This window comes from Rhagoletis pomonella, unplaced genomic scaffold, assembly GCF_013731165.1.
Source record: "Rhagoletis pomonella isolate Grant_MI unplaced genomic scaffold, Rhpom_1.0 Rhpom_scaffold_01686, whole genome shotgun sequence".
In the NCBI taxonomy this organism is placed as follows: domain Eukaryota; kingdom Metazoa; phylum Arthropoda; class Insecta; order Diptera; family Tephritidae; genus Rhagoletis; species Rhagoletis pomonella.
In genome coordinates, this window is record NW_023460240.1 from 7,817 (window position 1) to 21,854 (window position 14,038).

General features: G+C 40.8%; 5 protein-coding genes across 8 annotated transcripts; 3 read left to right on the plus strand and 2 right to left on the minus strand.

The window, feature by feature from the left end:
- The first annotated feature begins 624 nt into the window (after positions 1-624).
- Positions 625-3,319, plus strand: LOC118752607. Of its 2 annotated transcripts, none has more exons than XM_036487496.1 (5): positions 625-723; positions 1,521-1,637; positions 1,731-2,267; positions 2,384-2,425; positions 2,494-3,319. In XM_036487496.1, the coding sequence occupies exons 1-5, from the start codon at positions 709-711 to the stop codon at positions 3,022-3,024; spliced, it is 1,242 nt and encodes a 413-aa protein (XP_036343389.1). In that variant the 5' UTR covers positions 625-708; the 3' UTR covers positions 3,025-3,319. The 2 variants fall into 2 exon arrangements, with proteins under 2 accessions (XP_036343389.1, XP_036343388.1); XM_036487495.1 differs by lacking the exon at positions 625-723 and adding an exon at positions 1,102-1,338.
- LOC118752606 (THO complex subunit 1-like) lies at positions 3,230-5,865 on the minus strand. Its single transcript, XM_036487494.1, is given in 6 exon segments — positions 3,230-4,204; positions 4,273-4,608; positions 4,666-4,934; positions 4,936-5,007; positions 5,076-5,747; positions 5,800-5,865. Coding segments are annotated over 6 exon segments (2,241 nt in total). The 3' UTR covers positions 3,230-3,378.
- Positions 5,866-6,588: 723 nt separating this feature from the next.
- On the plus strand, positions 6,589-7,850 carry LOC118752608 (uncharacterized protein C7orf26 homolog). The gene is made up of 2 exons (XM_036487497.1): positions 6,589-6,696; positions 6,757-7,850. Exons 1-2 carry the CDS (start codon positions 6,618-6,620, stop codon positions 7,779-7,781), a joined length of 1,104 nt encoding a protein of 367 aa, XP_036343390.1. The 5' UTR covers positions 6,589-6,617; the 3' UTR covers positions 7,782-7,850.
- Positions 7,841-8,824, minus strand: LOC118752609 (ribosomal RNA-processing protein 7 homolog A-like). The gene is made up of 2 exons (XM_036487498.1): positions 8,720-8,824; positions 7,841-8,661 (listed from the first exon to the last, which is right to left on the minus strand). Exons 1-2 carry the CDS (start codon positions 8,742-8,744, stop codon positions 7,883-7,885), a joined length of 804 nt encoding a protein of 267 aa, XP_036343391.1. The 5' UTR covers positions 8,745-8,824; the 3' UTR covers positions 7,841-7,882.
- Positions 8,825-9,251: 427 nt separating this feature from the next.
- On the plus strand, positions 9,252-11,629 carry LOC118752611 (dipeptidase 2-like). Of its 3 annotated transcripts, none has more exons than XM_036487499.1 (4): positions 9,252-9,359; positions 9,415-10,530; positions 10,588-10,763; positions 10,845-11,629. In XM_036487499.1, exons 2-4 carry the CDS (start codon positions 9,535-9,537, stop codon positions 11,188-11,190), a joined length of 1,518 nt encoding a protein of 505 aa, XP_036343392.1. In that variant the 5' UTR covers positions 9,252-9,359; positions 9,415-9,534; the 3' UTR covers positions 11,191-11,629. The 3 variants fall into 3 exon arrangements, with proteins under 3 accessions (XP_036343392.1, XP_036343393.1, XP_036343394.1); XM_036487500.1 differs by having other exon boundaries at positions 9,278-9,355; XM_036487501.1 differs by lacking the exon at positions 9,252-9,359 and having other exon boundaries at positions 9,391-10,530.
- Positions 11,630-14,038: the final 2,409 nt, after the last annotated feature.

Sequence of the window (14,038 nt, forward strand, 5' to 3'; positions counted from 1 at the left end):
ATACACATAAACATACATTTGTAAATGTACATATGTATGTAAGAAATTTTGCCAATGACAGTGTGCGGCTCATTAGTGTGGGCCATATGCACCGCCGCCCAGTCATGGCAACGTAAATATGTACTTTCAATTGACATCGTTGCCCGGAACAAGCACACATTAAGTAAACACAAGCGCAATACATTCACTTTAGAACCAGCATACATACATATACCTACATACATGTGGAAGGATATGGTGATTGTGTTTAGATTTCTAATTTTCATACGCTAAATAGCTTTCTTCAAATCGACACAAAGCCTTTTATCGATTGGCATAAGGTCGAGCTACTTCAGAGCGCACATCAAGTACATCAAGTGATTGCAGCAGGGTATTGAACAAATTTCTTGAAGACCAATATGTAGAACATACATATGTATGTATGTACCTATGTGCTTTGATGAGCACTTGAGCGGACACTATTGTACTCATAAAATATTTGGTGATCCAAACGAGAAAATAAATCGTTAAAGCTGTGAGTGAATGAGCTGGACTATTAATTGCCATCAATTTCCACATATGTGGCTTCTGTTTTGTTATAAACAGATATCTATTATTGTATGGGTAGGTGTATGCTTTCATCGGGTGGTGGGTGGCAGCGTCAGCAAAACGGACTCGAATAGCTGGACAATTTCGCTAGCGCGTCTTCTTTGCGCGCGCAAGGAACGCATGTTTGGAAGCAAAGTAAGTGCAACGACTCTGAATATGTGTGCTGTGTTTGTTGTGTGACCACATGCATGAGTGACTTGATGTTTTGACATGCTACTACTTGATTGATTACTATAGTCACTGGTCATTCGCTGGGTGGGTGGGGGTACTACGCTATTTGATTTGTCGACAAACAAATAAAGCGTGAGTAATGGGTTCAATGGCGTAAATGTTTTGCTTGTCCTTTCGGAAATGAGAGACAGCGATTTACTTCGTTGTCCTCATATTTAGTATTATTTTGCCTGTCGCCGAAAGGACATGTTGATCATTTTGTAGCGGCAAAATTTTTAAACCTACATACATAGGAACATTGCATGACAACGCTTTTGGATTAAGAGTTTTTTTTTATATAAAATCACATATGCATGTACATATGTATGTATGTATATAAAAAGCATACTTACTAAATGTGCATAAAGATAGCGAATTGATTGATGCAACGCCAAAAACATGACGACCATGAGTCCGAATAATGAATACTTGCATGATCCAATCATACCGCCAGTCAAGCTCAGCGACTCATGGGCAGGACGTAGATTAGTTGAGGCACTTAGTCAGCTGCCGCCAGCAGACTTTAACTCATCGTTCGACGTTAGTTTTAACAAAATCGATAAGTATAGCATGTTTCAGCATTTTATCGCATGGTAGAGTATATCAGAATGACTCCTATTTGATTTTAACGTTGCTAAACTGACACTGATGGCTGGAGTTATGGAGCAAATCGGAAATGAAATAAAAATTTGACATCTCGTTTTTTTCGATCTATTTTGCAGATGCGTTTTCAACAAAAACAGCAACAGGAGCGTGAGCATAGACGCCTGGAGATGACAGACGAAGGTGCCAGCTCCACGGATGAAATTAGGAGTCCAAAGCACATTACAAACGGCAAGGTAGCTAAGTATGCAGCTCTGCAGCTCTTATGCATCTATATGTACGCACATTTTTTGTTATACTTTAATACTTTTACCCTGCAACTGCTGTAGGTGCGTCAAATGTTCGATGAACGAAGACGTGGCGCAGGCATCGATCGGGCGAATCCTCTGAAGCCAATCAGTTCTACGTCTAAAGCACCGGCGCCAATTCCTCGCCAAGTCGGTGGCGCTATACACAATTCAAATCAAACAAGAAATGGCAACATTGCGTCAGTTAAGCCACGCGGCGTAGCCAATGCAAACAGTGTTTCCACAAATGTGCGAAATCCTCCAAGGCGTCTGCTAAACGGCAACGCCGACGCGCTCTCGAAGGAAATGTCTTCACTCAGCTTGGGCTTGCACTCGCCAGACGATCGCAATAATAATAGGGACAACGAGGTTCTGGGCCGTGCCAAATCATCAAACAGTCTAAAACTAAATCCAGTTGTGACAAAAAAATCACCTTCGCCAGTACCACTACCAGCTGCACCAATCTCCAAGCGACCAGTAAATACATCTGCTACAGCTGCTGCTGCACGACGAACGCCAGTACCAAAGCAGAGTTCCACACTCAGAACCTCAAAACCCACTGCAGCAACTACTACGAAGGTAGGCATTTTTTTTTCAAAGATTCTCACGCGTCGGATTTGAGTTTTCCCAATTGACTTGAAATTGTATTAAAAAAATAAAATTTTCGATTAATATTTTTCCTTACTGACTTTTAGACTCCACCAAGGAGCACTTCGGGAAATATGGCTACTACTGCAGTAAGCGCGACGAGCATAACCTGTTCCAGATGACAATTTATAATTTGCTTTTTTTTATATCTTCGTAGGGTAACCGAACGCAAGCTGACATAGACGCGGGCAACAGTGGTCTGTGCTGCTATTGCAATCGCCATTTCAATATGGAAAGACTTCCGAAGCATGAGAAGATTTGCGAGAAAATGGCGCATACCAAGCGTAAGACCTTTGACGCGGCACGTCATCGTTTACGAGGCACCGATGCCGAAAAGTATGTGAAAAAAGCACAATCTCGTAATAACGCCAACAATAAATCCGGATACTCCAGTGCTGCTGCTGTAAGTGGCATGTCAGGCAGTATGAAGAAGAATAACTGGCGAAAGAAACATGAGGAGTTTATACAAGCTATTCGTGCCGCCAAGCAGGTACAGGCTCATTTAGCCCGTGGTGGCAAGCTAAGTGATTTGCCACCACCACCACCTTCGGAGAACCCCGACTATATACAGTGTCCACATTGCTTGCGTCGCTTTAACGAGTCTGCAGCTGAGCGGCATATACCGCGCTGCGCCACTATGTTACACAACAAGCCGAAGCCGGGTAAAACGGCACCGAGACGAAGATAAATTGAAGTCGGTGCGCTCAAACATACTAAACAAATCAGCCTTTTGCTACATTTAATCTCATAGAAACTAACAACGATGGAGTTTTGGTGCATTGCTGACAGAATCGTTGACCATTTGGCTGAGGGTGCTTCAACAAAAAGGCCAATTGTCTGCGTGGGCCGCCGAGATTTTATATGACGAATTAATGTTAATGTAGACAGCGAAATGCATATTCACACCCTGTACATGTGATAAATTATTATTGTAAACTTGACTTTTGAAATATTATTAAAACATAAACTAAATCAAAACTGAATACTGAAGTGATCTTCGTTTTCAGTTTACAACTATACCTAATGTTAAATAGCTTTCGCACTAATCTGACAGCACCTCCACTTTGTCGTCTTTCGGTGTAAGTCGGTCAATCAGCGCTTTCACCGCCTTTGCAGCGGCATTTATTTCCAAACCTTCAAGCATATAGGCCCAATTATCAAGACTGGCATCATCGTCATCGGCAAACCAATTACTCAGCATTGCGATGCAGCCACCATCGCGATCTGGATGCTCCGTCTCAAAGTAGAGTAGCTCATCAACAGTGTAGCCCAATTTTTTGCCCAATTTCTTCCAGTCGTCACCAATGAGTGGTGCGATTTCTTCTATTTGTTCTCTGGTGGCCGTCACCGGTTTGGTGTGTGCGTTCCGATCATCATCGCCTTTGTCCAAGTCACCTTGAACATCTTCTTCGGTTAGCATTGCATCGCCATCGCCCTCACCGTCGCCGTCATTGTCACCGTCACCAACACCAACAACATCTGTTTCTCCCTCTGCTTCTTGAGGATTAGACCCCTGTTCGCTATTTGATTCGCCTGCAATGACAGATTCTGTGTTTGAGTTGCCACCAACTGATGTCACGTTGTTGGCGTTCAGAGCTGCCTTAGCGTTGTCTAAGCGATCCTTGGCCAAACGGCGTCGTACGCCCTCCAAGTAGTCAGCTATTTTGTATGACGGCGAGTTTAAGAATGTGAAAAAGTGTGGCGACTGGCGTGCTAGCAACCGAAGTGCGCGCCATTCAAATGATGGATCGTTCTTTTCATGCGGATTTTCAAGGAATGTTTCGACATTTGGTAAGAAATTGCGCTCTTCGCTTTTGCATGCCTGCAGATTGTCAGGCGAATAATTCCAGAGACGTGTCAAGACATCACTACGAGTTTAGAGTGAGAAATATTTAGTAAAATTCGGTTTAAAACTAAGGGGGATATATATACGTACTTTCCCAGAAAGAATTTGCTATTGCGGTGTGCATCTTTTAAACTGTCCCCTAGGGTGCGCTTGGCACGCTTGGCTGCTGGTGGTTTTGTAGATATGACATCACTACTTCCAGCGTCCTTATTTGCGGTAGTCTCTGGTTCAGCGTCGTCGGGTTTGCGGAATTCCTTACATCCATCATTTTTCCAGTTATTCCACATTTCCTCGCGAGTTAACATATGTCGGACGGTGCGAGAAAAACGCTTTCCATTAGGTGGTGTATCTTCGAGCAATTTATATACTTTTGCTTCTGTTTCTTTGATAAAATCTGTTTGCGCGGTGGTCAATGTATTTGATTCACTATTAAAAATTGAAACAAATATTTTGGATTTGGTAGATGCTATGTTTTCAACTTACGTCTTAAATTTAACAGTCAATTGAAGATATTGGAACAGAATCAGGAACTGCACTAAGACTGAACGTCGAAAGTTGGAATCAGATAATTGTAGGGTCAGCAGCTTTGGATTTGTCAGAAACTTGGCAAAGAAGTGATCGGACTGGCGCACATTTTGACTATTTACTTCACTACAACTTGGATTATCCACTTCCGCTGCAAATTCAGAAGCATCTAAATCCATTTTCATGCTTTCCAAATAATCAGCAGCTGTTAAAGCATTTTCGGTTTTTTTCTCCTGCGCTATTTACACGTGGCTCTTCTAGCTTGAAGCTATCAAAAGCTTCTAACACTGTACCAGCGTGCTATTGGGGAATTCGAGCAAAATGTACAAATGTACAAATAATTTAGAAATAGTGCATAAAATACTCACCGCTTGAAACATTTTCCATTGAGCTTTGCTGTAACACTGATTGGGATTGCGAAAAAAGTCTTGAAGCGACCAAAATTTGCAATATAAATTGTAATCAATTTTGATGGGAATATCTTCAACGGTGTCTTCGACAGTATCATCCAGGTCTTTGCCGTCGACACCATATTCAGTAACATTGTCTAAATTGAATTCCGAAACTATATTGAGTCCAGACCGTTCAGAGAAAGGAAAGAATTTAGATAGAAATAGCAATATACGACCACAAAAGACTGTATTCTGTGCCCGCGATAAACGCCGCAATAAATCGTTGCACATCCTGAGAATGTTATTCTTGCATGACGAGAAAAATATGTCCTCTTTCCACACTTCAACCATTTCTTCAACGAATCTAAAGATTTGTTCGCATTTATCTAAAGTGACCGCATCAAAAATGTCCCCCAGCAAGACAACGGGTATGGTAACTGAGACAATTTCAGCACGTACTGCTTCAACTGAAAGACGCACAAGAGCACCCACTTTTTCAACCTCGTCACTTAAGCGGAAAAGTAGCATTTCACGAAACGCTTGGTCCATTGGCGACTTTTTATCATGGTCGGTATTGGCTCCGAAGGATTCATAGGAAGCGCGCAAAATATGGGCGTCTTGTTTTTGGAACGCTTCTTGCAGAACTTTCTGTGAAAAGAACACATTGAAGTGCCGCACATCAAGATTTTTAGAAACTTACCGTAAATTCGGTATGAAGTCCAATAAAGCCAAGAGGGCGCTGTTGTGTTACAACAGTTGAACTCATTCTATCGATTAGAAGATTGTCCGCACTTTAATAAAAACTATTTCGCAAAGCAAACCAAATTAGTGCCACAAAATGTTGCTGGCAGATCGCAAAATAATTGCGACTTGCAAGTAAACAGAAACGAGCTGATATTTTCGAAACACAGAAGCACCAGGGTTGCCATAGACAACTTTCTTTGCTACCAAGAGCGGATTCAAAAACCCACCAAATTGGCTTCTTATCTCTGCTTCTTACCTCCAAAGAACGTAAATGTATTTATGTACATTTATGTTCTTTGTACATTTACGTTCTTTGGTTTAGGTAAGGAACAAAAAGGAAAAAACCATATATGTAATACTCCTATATTGGCAGTATGAGCTAGTACCGTCCGAAAACAATACAGTACAGATATATCAATAAACACGTACGAAAGAAAAGGAACACATACGTTTATAAATAAACATGTACACGACACATTTACAAAACCGGCACTCAAGTACACAACACATTGACAAAAACAGTACTAGACTGTCTCGCTTTGATTTCGGTATGCTTACACATTGAGATGTTAGCTTACTATCAATATAGAAGTATTACATATATCAAAGAACGCATATATGGAAAAAAACCTAAAATTTCGATAGTATCGATAGCTACGAAAAACTATCGATGCCTCATGATAGTTCCAGACTATCGATAGTATCATTGACAGCAACAGCTGGTTTTTATCATATCTATTTGTTTACATTTTTTGATTTTGTTGGAGAAAAAAAATGTCGCAAGCAGATTTTAAGCATAGTTTACGGAAGCTGGATTTTCCGGCTTGCGCCAAGGAAGCCCTTCCCCGTATAGGTAAAAATTGTGCCCGTAAAAATACGGAAAATATAAAATTGGACGTTTGTTAAATTTCAGAAAGCATCGTCGTGAGCCGCAGCAAACAGAACTTTGCCATTCAACTTATCTCCGAGTTTGTATTTATGGAGAGGCCCAAAGAAGCCCTAGACATCCGCAAAGGTCAACCATTCTCCAGCGTCCAAATGAACTCATTTCAAGAGTTTCAACTCATACTCGTTCTTATTGAGTTTTTTTCGCAGCCTGGGCCAGATGCTACAAGAAACGTAGTATTTCTATCACTGTTTGGTAGTAATCTTACACCGCAAAGATCCAAAATACTCTGCCGATTGGTAAGCACTGCTGTTTCGGGTTCGGTTGCACCTCTACTCTCATCAGCAGGCACATGGATGCAACAAGTCGGTTGCACGAATCAACCAAGTTTGGAAGTAGCACAGAGTTTAGTTAGTGATTTTATAACATTTTCACGCAAAACCTCTGAGAAATTTAAGCAGCTTCCTATGGTTGCCCCACATTTCGCAGCTAATCTAATGACTGCCGTGGCAGATTTATATATGAATGAGCAATTAGGCGCAATTACGCCACCACCAGATGCGTTATTAGATGTTTTCACGGAATGGATAAGTGAAAATTCATCCTTGTGTCTGGCATCTCAACAGCCTTTAGCATTGCCAAGTGGTGCTATTGCCATGCCTGTTGTTACACCTTTGGCTGGGCTTATACGTTGGTCGGTTCTAGCACCCTTATTCTCGAATCGTTCCTCTTACAGTAATTTACATCTGTGGCTGTTGCAAACGATGTTGCAGATAGTCAACACTGGTCCACCTACAGCATTGAATGCCCAACATTTAGCACAAACTGTAGGACCATTGAAAAATTATGTATCTCGTTTGCTGGCTGATAAAACAGATCCTACAAAAGACGTAGCCTATCAAAAAAGTATGGAGCGACTTGCGCAAGCTGTGCAGGTAGCCAAATCAGCCAATTGTATGTACGGAAATATACCGCAATTATTGTGTATACTTGAAACGTTGCCGCCTCATTCGCTTATGTCAATGGTTATAAAATCAAACAAACCCGTCTGAGTAATATAAGACTATGCTATAATTATGTATGTAATTTATAGTTTTCACAAATAAAAATGTTTATAAGAATGTATAGCTTCATTTATTAAAAACTACCAACTTTAAAAGGGTCTAAAACGCCTGGTCTTTTTAAGCGCTTCAATTTTTTGCTTGTCTTCTTCGAACTTTTTACGCAATTCTACTATATTTTTCATTTTCGACTCGCGTATTTGAAACGTATAGAAATTATCTAATTCCTTCTTTTTCTTGCCGCGAACTATCTTTTCTTCTAAGCGACCAACCACAGATTCTTTCTGTTCAAATCCGGCATTACGGCCTTGTTTGCCAACAGTCACCCAACCGTCCGCATCGGCTTCGGAGTTTTTAGCCGCCTCCAGCGCTTTTTTCTCGCGTTTATCATACGCTTCCATAAACTTGTCAATGCGTGCTTGTGCCTCTGTTTCATCCAATATACGCTCCTCATACTGACTGTGCCACAACTGCATACCCGATTCTAGTACACAGTCGCCATCGCTGTTAAACAAATCAATGCTACTCAATTGTAGAGAACGTTGCACGCCCGTACTTTTTTGAAAGACAACGTAAGCCACTTTAAATTTAAAAGGCACAGCTGAACTGCTGAATGGGATGTTATATTTCTGCCATTTTTCGCTTTCGTTTCGACCTGGACGTTCAGCGAAGCTTACTTTATTTAGTACATCAACACTCTTGCGGAAGAAGCGGCCCAAGCTTTGTTCCGATACGTAAGGTGGCACGTTGAGTAGGAAAAGTGTGCGTCCCTTCGGTTTACTCGCATCTTCAAGGCGTATGAAGTGCTCGCGCATGAAAATCTGGTGGCAAAGTTCCAAAGCTCGATCGGCTGTGAGCCGCAAGGGTATCACTAAAATATTGCTAAGTTTAGATAAAACATAAAGAGTATATATACTTGTATAGTTTACCTTTATAGCCCTCAATATCGGGCATTACTTCGCTATTCAACAAATAAATACAATTGCCAAGGAATACGCACGTGCAATAATTTGTTTACAACAGCTGCTGATATATGCTTCTTCTTTCGGCGACAAGCAGTTCACAGTGGCGTTGGGTTTTTGTTGAAAATTCGTGAGGGATGGCATGGTAACGAAACGGAAAAACTTTTTAACCAGTTGCATCTGCAGTGAGTTTTAAATAAAAAATCAAATTGCCAGTTTATTTTCATCTGGTGGAAATAAATGGCTAGGGACGGCAATAGAACCAACTTATTTTCAATTACTTTTTCACTTACATCTTGACACGCCATTTTTCTCATATCAAAGTTTAATAATTAAATTATTAAATTAGATGGTTAAATATTAAAGTTTAATAATTAAGCACTTGCTCTGAGTAAAGATGTTGGAAATAAAAGCCTATGTACGTACATACGAGGAAAGGCATCTTCAACTTGGCTTGCAAAGTTGTAAGCGAACGTTCACATACCAGCTGACTAAAAGCTGCATTCGTCCTGTTGCAAATAATTTACGCGTCCAACTACTGCGCAGGAGCCGTAAAACTGTCAAATGAAAAATCAATAAAGCTTTTTCCCAATGTTGAAAAGTGTAGGTGAGTGCTTCAGGATTAATTCACTTGTTGGTAAATAATCGAATAAATTTTATAGGAAATTAAAATCACAACGTCCACAATCAAATAAAGAAGGTGTGCAACTGAACGCTAACCCCCTTACAGCCGTGTGAACTCATTTAATTGCTATTGCTTAGCCAAGCTCCATGGCAGCAGCATGAATCCAGTGCCAAATCGTGAATATATAGAGGTGTGTGCCGCTGCCATACACCATCATCAGTATCCCCAGCATCAGCACCAGCATCAACATCATCAGCACCATCAGCAACTCGCACTCAATCCTTTACTAAACCCTGCACCTCCACCGCCGCCACCGCCCGCACCACTCCCACACCCGCACGAGCTGCAGCCACCTCAACACGAGCACCAGCCACACTGCAAGCAGCAATGTTTTGTTTTCACAGAAATCGCGGACATTGAACTACCGCCAGAGATTACAAAGCTTGGCAGTGAGAAGCTAAAGAATGGCGCCATCGCCGCTGCCGCATATAAAATGAGCGCGTGTAGTGATACGGGTAGTGAGCCCAGCCGTTCGACGCGCAGTCGCCGGCTGATAGTTGTGCTCGGCATAATGTTGGTGTGCATAGCCATGGCAGGTGGCATACCATTGGCGCTGCAGTTGCGTTCCTCGTCGCTGCTAGAAGCGCGGCTTGCATTCATACGTCGTTTGTTGGCTGAATCGCCGCTAATTGAAGGCTCCGCTTGGCAGCCACCGATGCGTGATGTTCTGAATCGCAGCAGCAGCAGCAGTGGTATGTTAAACGAAGTGCGTCGCAATCATGTTGGTGCAGTTTTTTGGCCAATTTCGGTGCCGTGCGGCGCACAGTATTTGGATGCCGTACAGTTGGCATTGGAGGGTATCGATGAGGCACGCCGCATTACCGCTAATACGGACGCATTGCACATTGTGCTCTCTGCCGACGAAATGGAACAGACGCATATCCGAGGTGAAGTAGCTGTGATGCTTGGTCTGGGCGGTGGCCACACATTAGGTGCCAGTTTGGCAGTACTGCGATCGATGTATCTGCTCGGCGCACGCTTCGTATCGATTACTAGTTTGGAATGCACAACACCCTGGGCTGCTGCTTGCATACGCAGTCATGACTATTTGTTCGAGGAAAATGCCACACATTCGATCAACGAGTTTGGAAAGGTGTGTAAGCAAATAAGCACTTGGCGCTTTGTTAATGAATAGATTTTCATATTTTAGACGGTGCTTTACGAGATGAATCGACTGGGAATGCTTATCGAAATCTCTCAATTGTCAGAGGCGGCTATGGTGACTGCATTGCACACGGCCAAAGCGCCGGTTTTGCTCTTGAATGCTGTGCCAGTTTCGGTTTGCAACAGCTCCAGCGTAGCCTCCATACCTGATCGCATTTTGAGGTGAGTTTGTTTTTATTTAATGGTTGGCAAGGCCGCATTTTCTACTTTAATCACTCGCATACTCTACTACCACTTCGCCAGCTTGCTTTCGGACAATGGTGGCGTAATAATGCTGAATTTAGAACGCTGTGAAGAACGTCGGTTCTCTGTACGCGAAGCTATCAACGCCATCAACTATGTGCGCAAGGTGGCCGGTGTCGATCACATTGGTTTGGGTGGTGCGCCCAAGAGTTATGCTTTTCTGTTAGCTGAGCTGGCACGCGATCGCGTTTGGGGTAATGCGGCTATCAAGAAACTAATTGGCGGCAATGTAGTGCGCATTTTACGTGAAGTGGAGACATTGAAAAATCGGTTGCCCTTATACGAGGATTGGATACCACGGGAGCTTGTCGAGAGTACTTCCTATTGCCGCTATCCGGAGACATAAACATACGGGAGATAATTAATGTGTAAACATTTTCAGCTGAAAAAGCGTATCTTTTGTTAGAGTTTTTTGTTAGCGCGCACACACATACAGTTAATCCCACCCAACCACACCCCATTACGTTTAACTATGGTAGTTATAAATGCATAAATGCATACATATTTGAATAGGGATTCGTGCAAGTACGTACGTACAAACATACAAAAGTACTATATACATAGACAGCCTGATAGCTATTACATATGTATTCTCATAATAATTAGTTACATACCCCGTAGCGAATGGCATTAATTGGTCTCTTAAGTGTCTAGTACTGCCAAGTTACGTCTTAAATGACTTTGGGCTCTGTTTATATGGAAGTCGTTGACTTTGTCATGCAGTGATCATTGATGACGTTCAAACGACATTATCCTGCAATGGAATGTTTATAAGTCACCGTTGCAAGACATTAGGTTTGTTCGTCGAAAATCCAGCAAGAATTATCCAACACTCAAAATATCAGAGAGTAAGAAAAAATTCTCTCAAATTCTCTCTCATGTTGAGAAACTTGCAAATTTCTGCACGAACGCAAATTTGCAGGAATTTGCAAGTTTCGCTGCCAGCTGGCGTCCACGGTTGCATTTCAAACATAAAAATTTTTTATAGAATTTTTAAATTCTTTCGGATGGCCAAAAACAGGTTTTTCATGTATATTTCTTGTTGTTCTGACTTTCTTTAACATACATTTCAATTTCTTCATCATACTAGCTGTAGGGTTCCTTAAATCGACTCTGGTTGCAATTGCATTCCGATTGCGAATACCATTTTTTTCAGCCGAATTAAGTTCATATCATTGGAATTAACTAAATTAATTATATCAACAATTATTTACTTCCTTTTTTCATAAAAAAAATCGCTCGTGTTTATAAATTTTTAAATTTAACGAACTAATTTATTCAAATTATTGTAGACAAAAATGCAACCATGCGCCACAACCACATGTTTTTCGTGTTTGCAAATTCTTGCTGGCAAAATTTTTTCCAGCAAGAATTTGCAACTTCTCTCCAAGAGAACTGTCACTTTGCTCTCACAATTTTTGAGTGTTGGATAATTTTTTGGTCTGCACGAACGCGATTTGGGCAAAAATCGTGATAATTCGTACAAATTCGTACAAATTTTTTGCTCGACGAACAAACCTATTGTCGGTTATACTTAAGTCTTTGATAGAAGTACACCTGCATGGCATAGTCACCAATATCATTGTCAGCTATGTATCGTTTAGGATTCACAGCAAGTGCGACGATGTCACTAAATTCTCATTTGTGACGATGTCACCGGTGACCATTTTCGCTACTGGGTACATACATATGTTCATACAAATATACGGACATACATACGTACATACCCATACTGTAGTGGCCAAAATGTTAACTTGTTTTTACTAAATATTTAAATTCACGGACCCTTAAAACAGCCGCAATTCGATAAGTGTGAATGTGCAGTATAATAGAATATTAAAATTCCCTTCTAAACTATAATTATTTTTACTCTAAAGTTTTTTAATAGACCACAGTCCTAAATCGAATAACAGTCCTAAATTGGATACAAATTTTTTCGATTTTCGATCAACTGAAAGGTTGTTTAGAGCAGAAACTAAGTGCTTAAGGATTTAATTATTATTATTTTGTTTTTATATTGGCAAAGCTCCATCACTTGGCACAAAGTCATTTTCAATATTGCGGTCAAAAAGGTTTCCATGTTTAAACGCACGCTAACCCATGCAAATTCACTACAACCAAGGTGTCATAATCCATCCATCCTGACCAAAACTATGTGAGGGAACCTTCATGAAATTGTACCGAACCGTTTCGTCCGAAGGCATCCTCAACCTAACCCCAAAGCAAATCGTCATAAAATAATAGACTGCAAACAAGGCCCTTTTAAAATTCACTAGAAAAGACACAGCTAGAGGTAGATCTCAAGATTTTAAAGGCTAGGAAGGAAATCAAAACAAAGATTCCCATCTCACCGTTCAACAGAGATGACATCATTGAGAGAACAATTTTTGAGAAAAGGTTCAATACCGCATTAAGCAAGGAAGCGGCCAAAACTAAATAATTCTAGGAAATACCTTATCAGGACCGCACCCAAATATGACACACAGCTGGTTCAAAAACTGACGGATGTATAGCGGCCGGAATGTATGGCACTATGGCCACGATCTACAACCCCATGGGACGATACACCAGCATCTTCTAAGCGGAGACTTATGCCATCAGTTTTTGTGCCGATTAAAATTTGTAGAGACCTGCATATACAGTATTGGACATATCTATAGCACCCCCCTTTCAAAGCGATATTGTTTGCCACTTATGTTTAGTTATTTGTTTTTAAGAATTTTCAATGAAAATACAATTCATTCTCTAACAAAACCCATATAAACCCATGTTTTAAACTATTTAAGAGACCGCAAAAAAGCGCAACAAACTTTTCCTTAAATTTCAAACTTTTTTCTCAGATGCTCTAGAATTTTTTTGAGTACACAGTTTTATAGCGCATTCAATTTAGTCTAATAATGTGCAAGTTTCAAGTCGCTAAAGATTACCGTTGAACTCGCAACATCCTCGGCGAAAAAAATTCTAAAAAATCAACGGTAATTTTTAGCCACTTGAAACTTGCACATTATTGGACTAAAATTGAATGGGCTATAAAACTGTGTATTCAAAAAAATTCTACCGCTTCTGAGAAAAATGTTTGAAATTTGGGTGAAAATTTGTTGCACTTTTTTGCGGTCTTTTAAAAAGTTTTAAACTTGCGTTTATGTGAGTTTTGTGAGAGAATGAACTGTATTTTAATTGAAAATTCTTAAAAA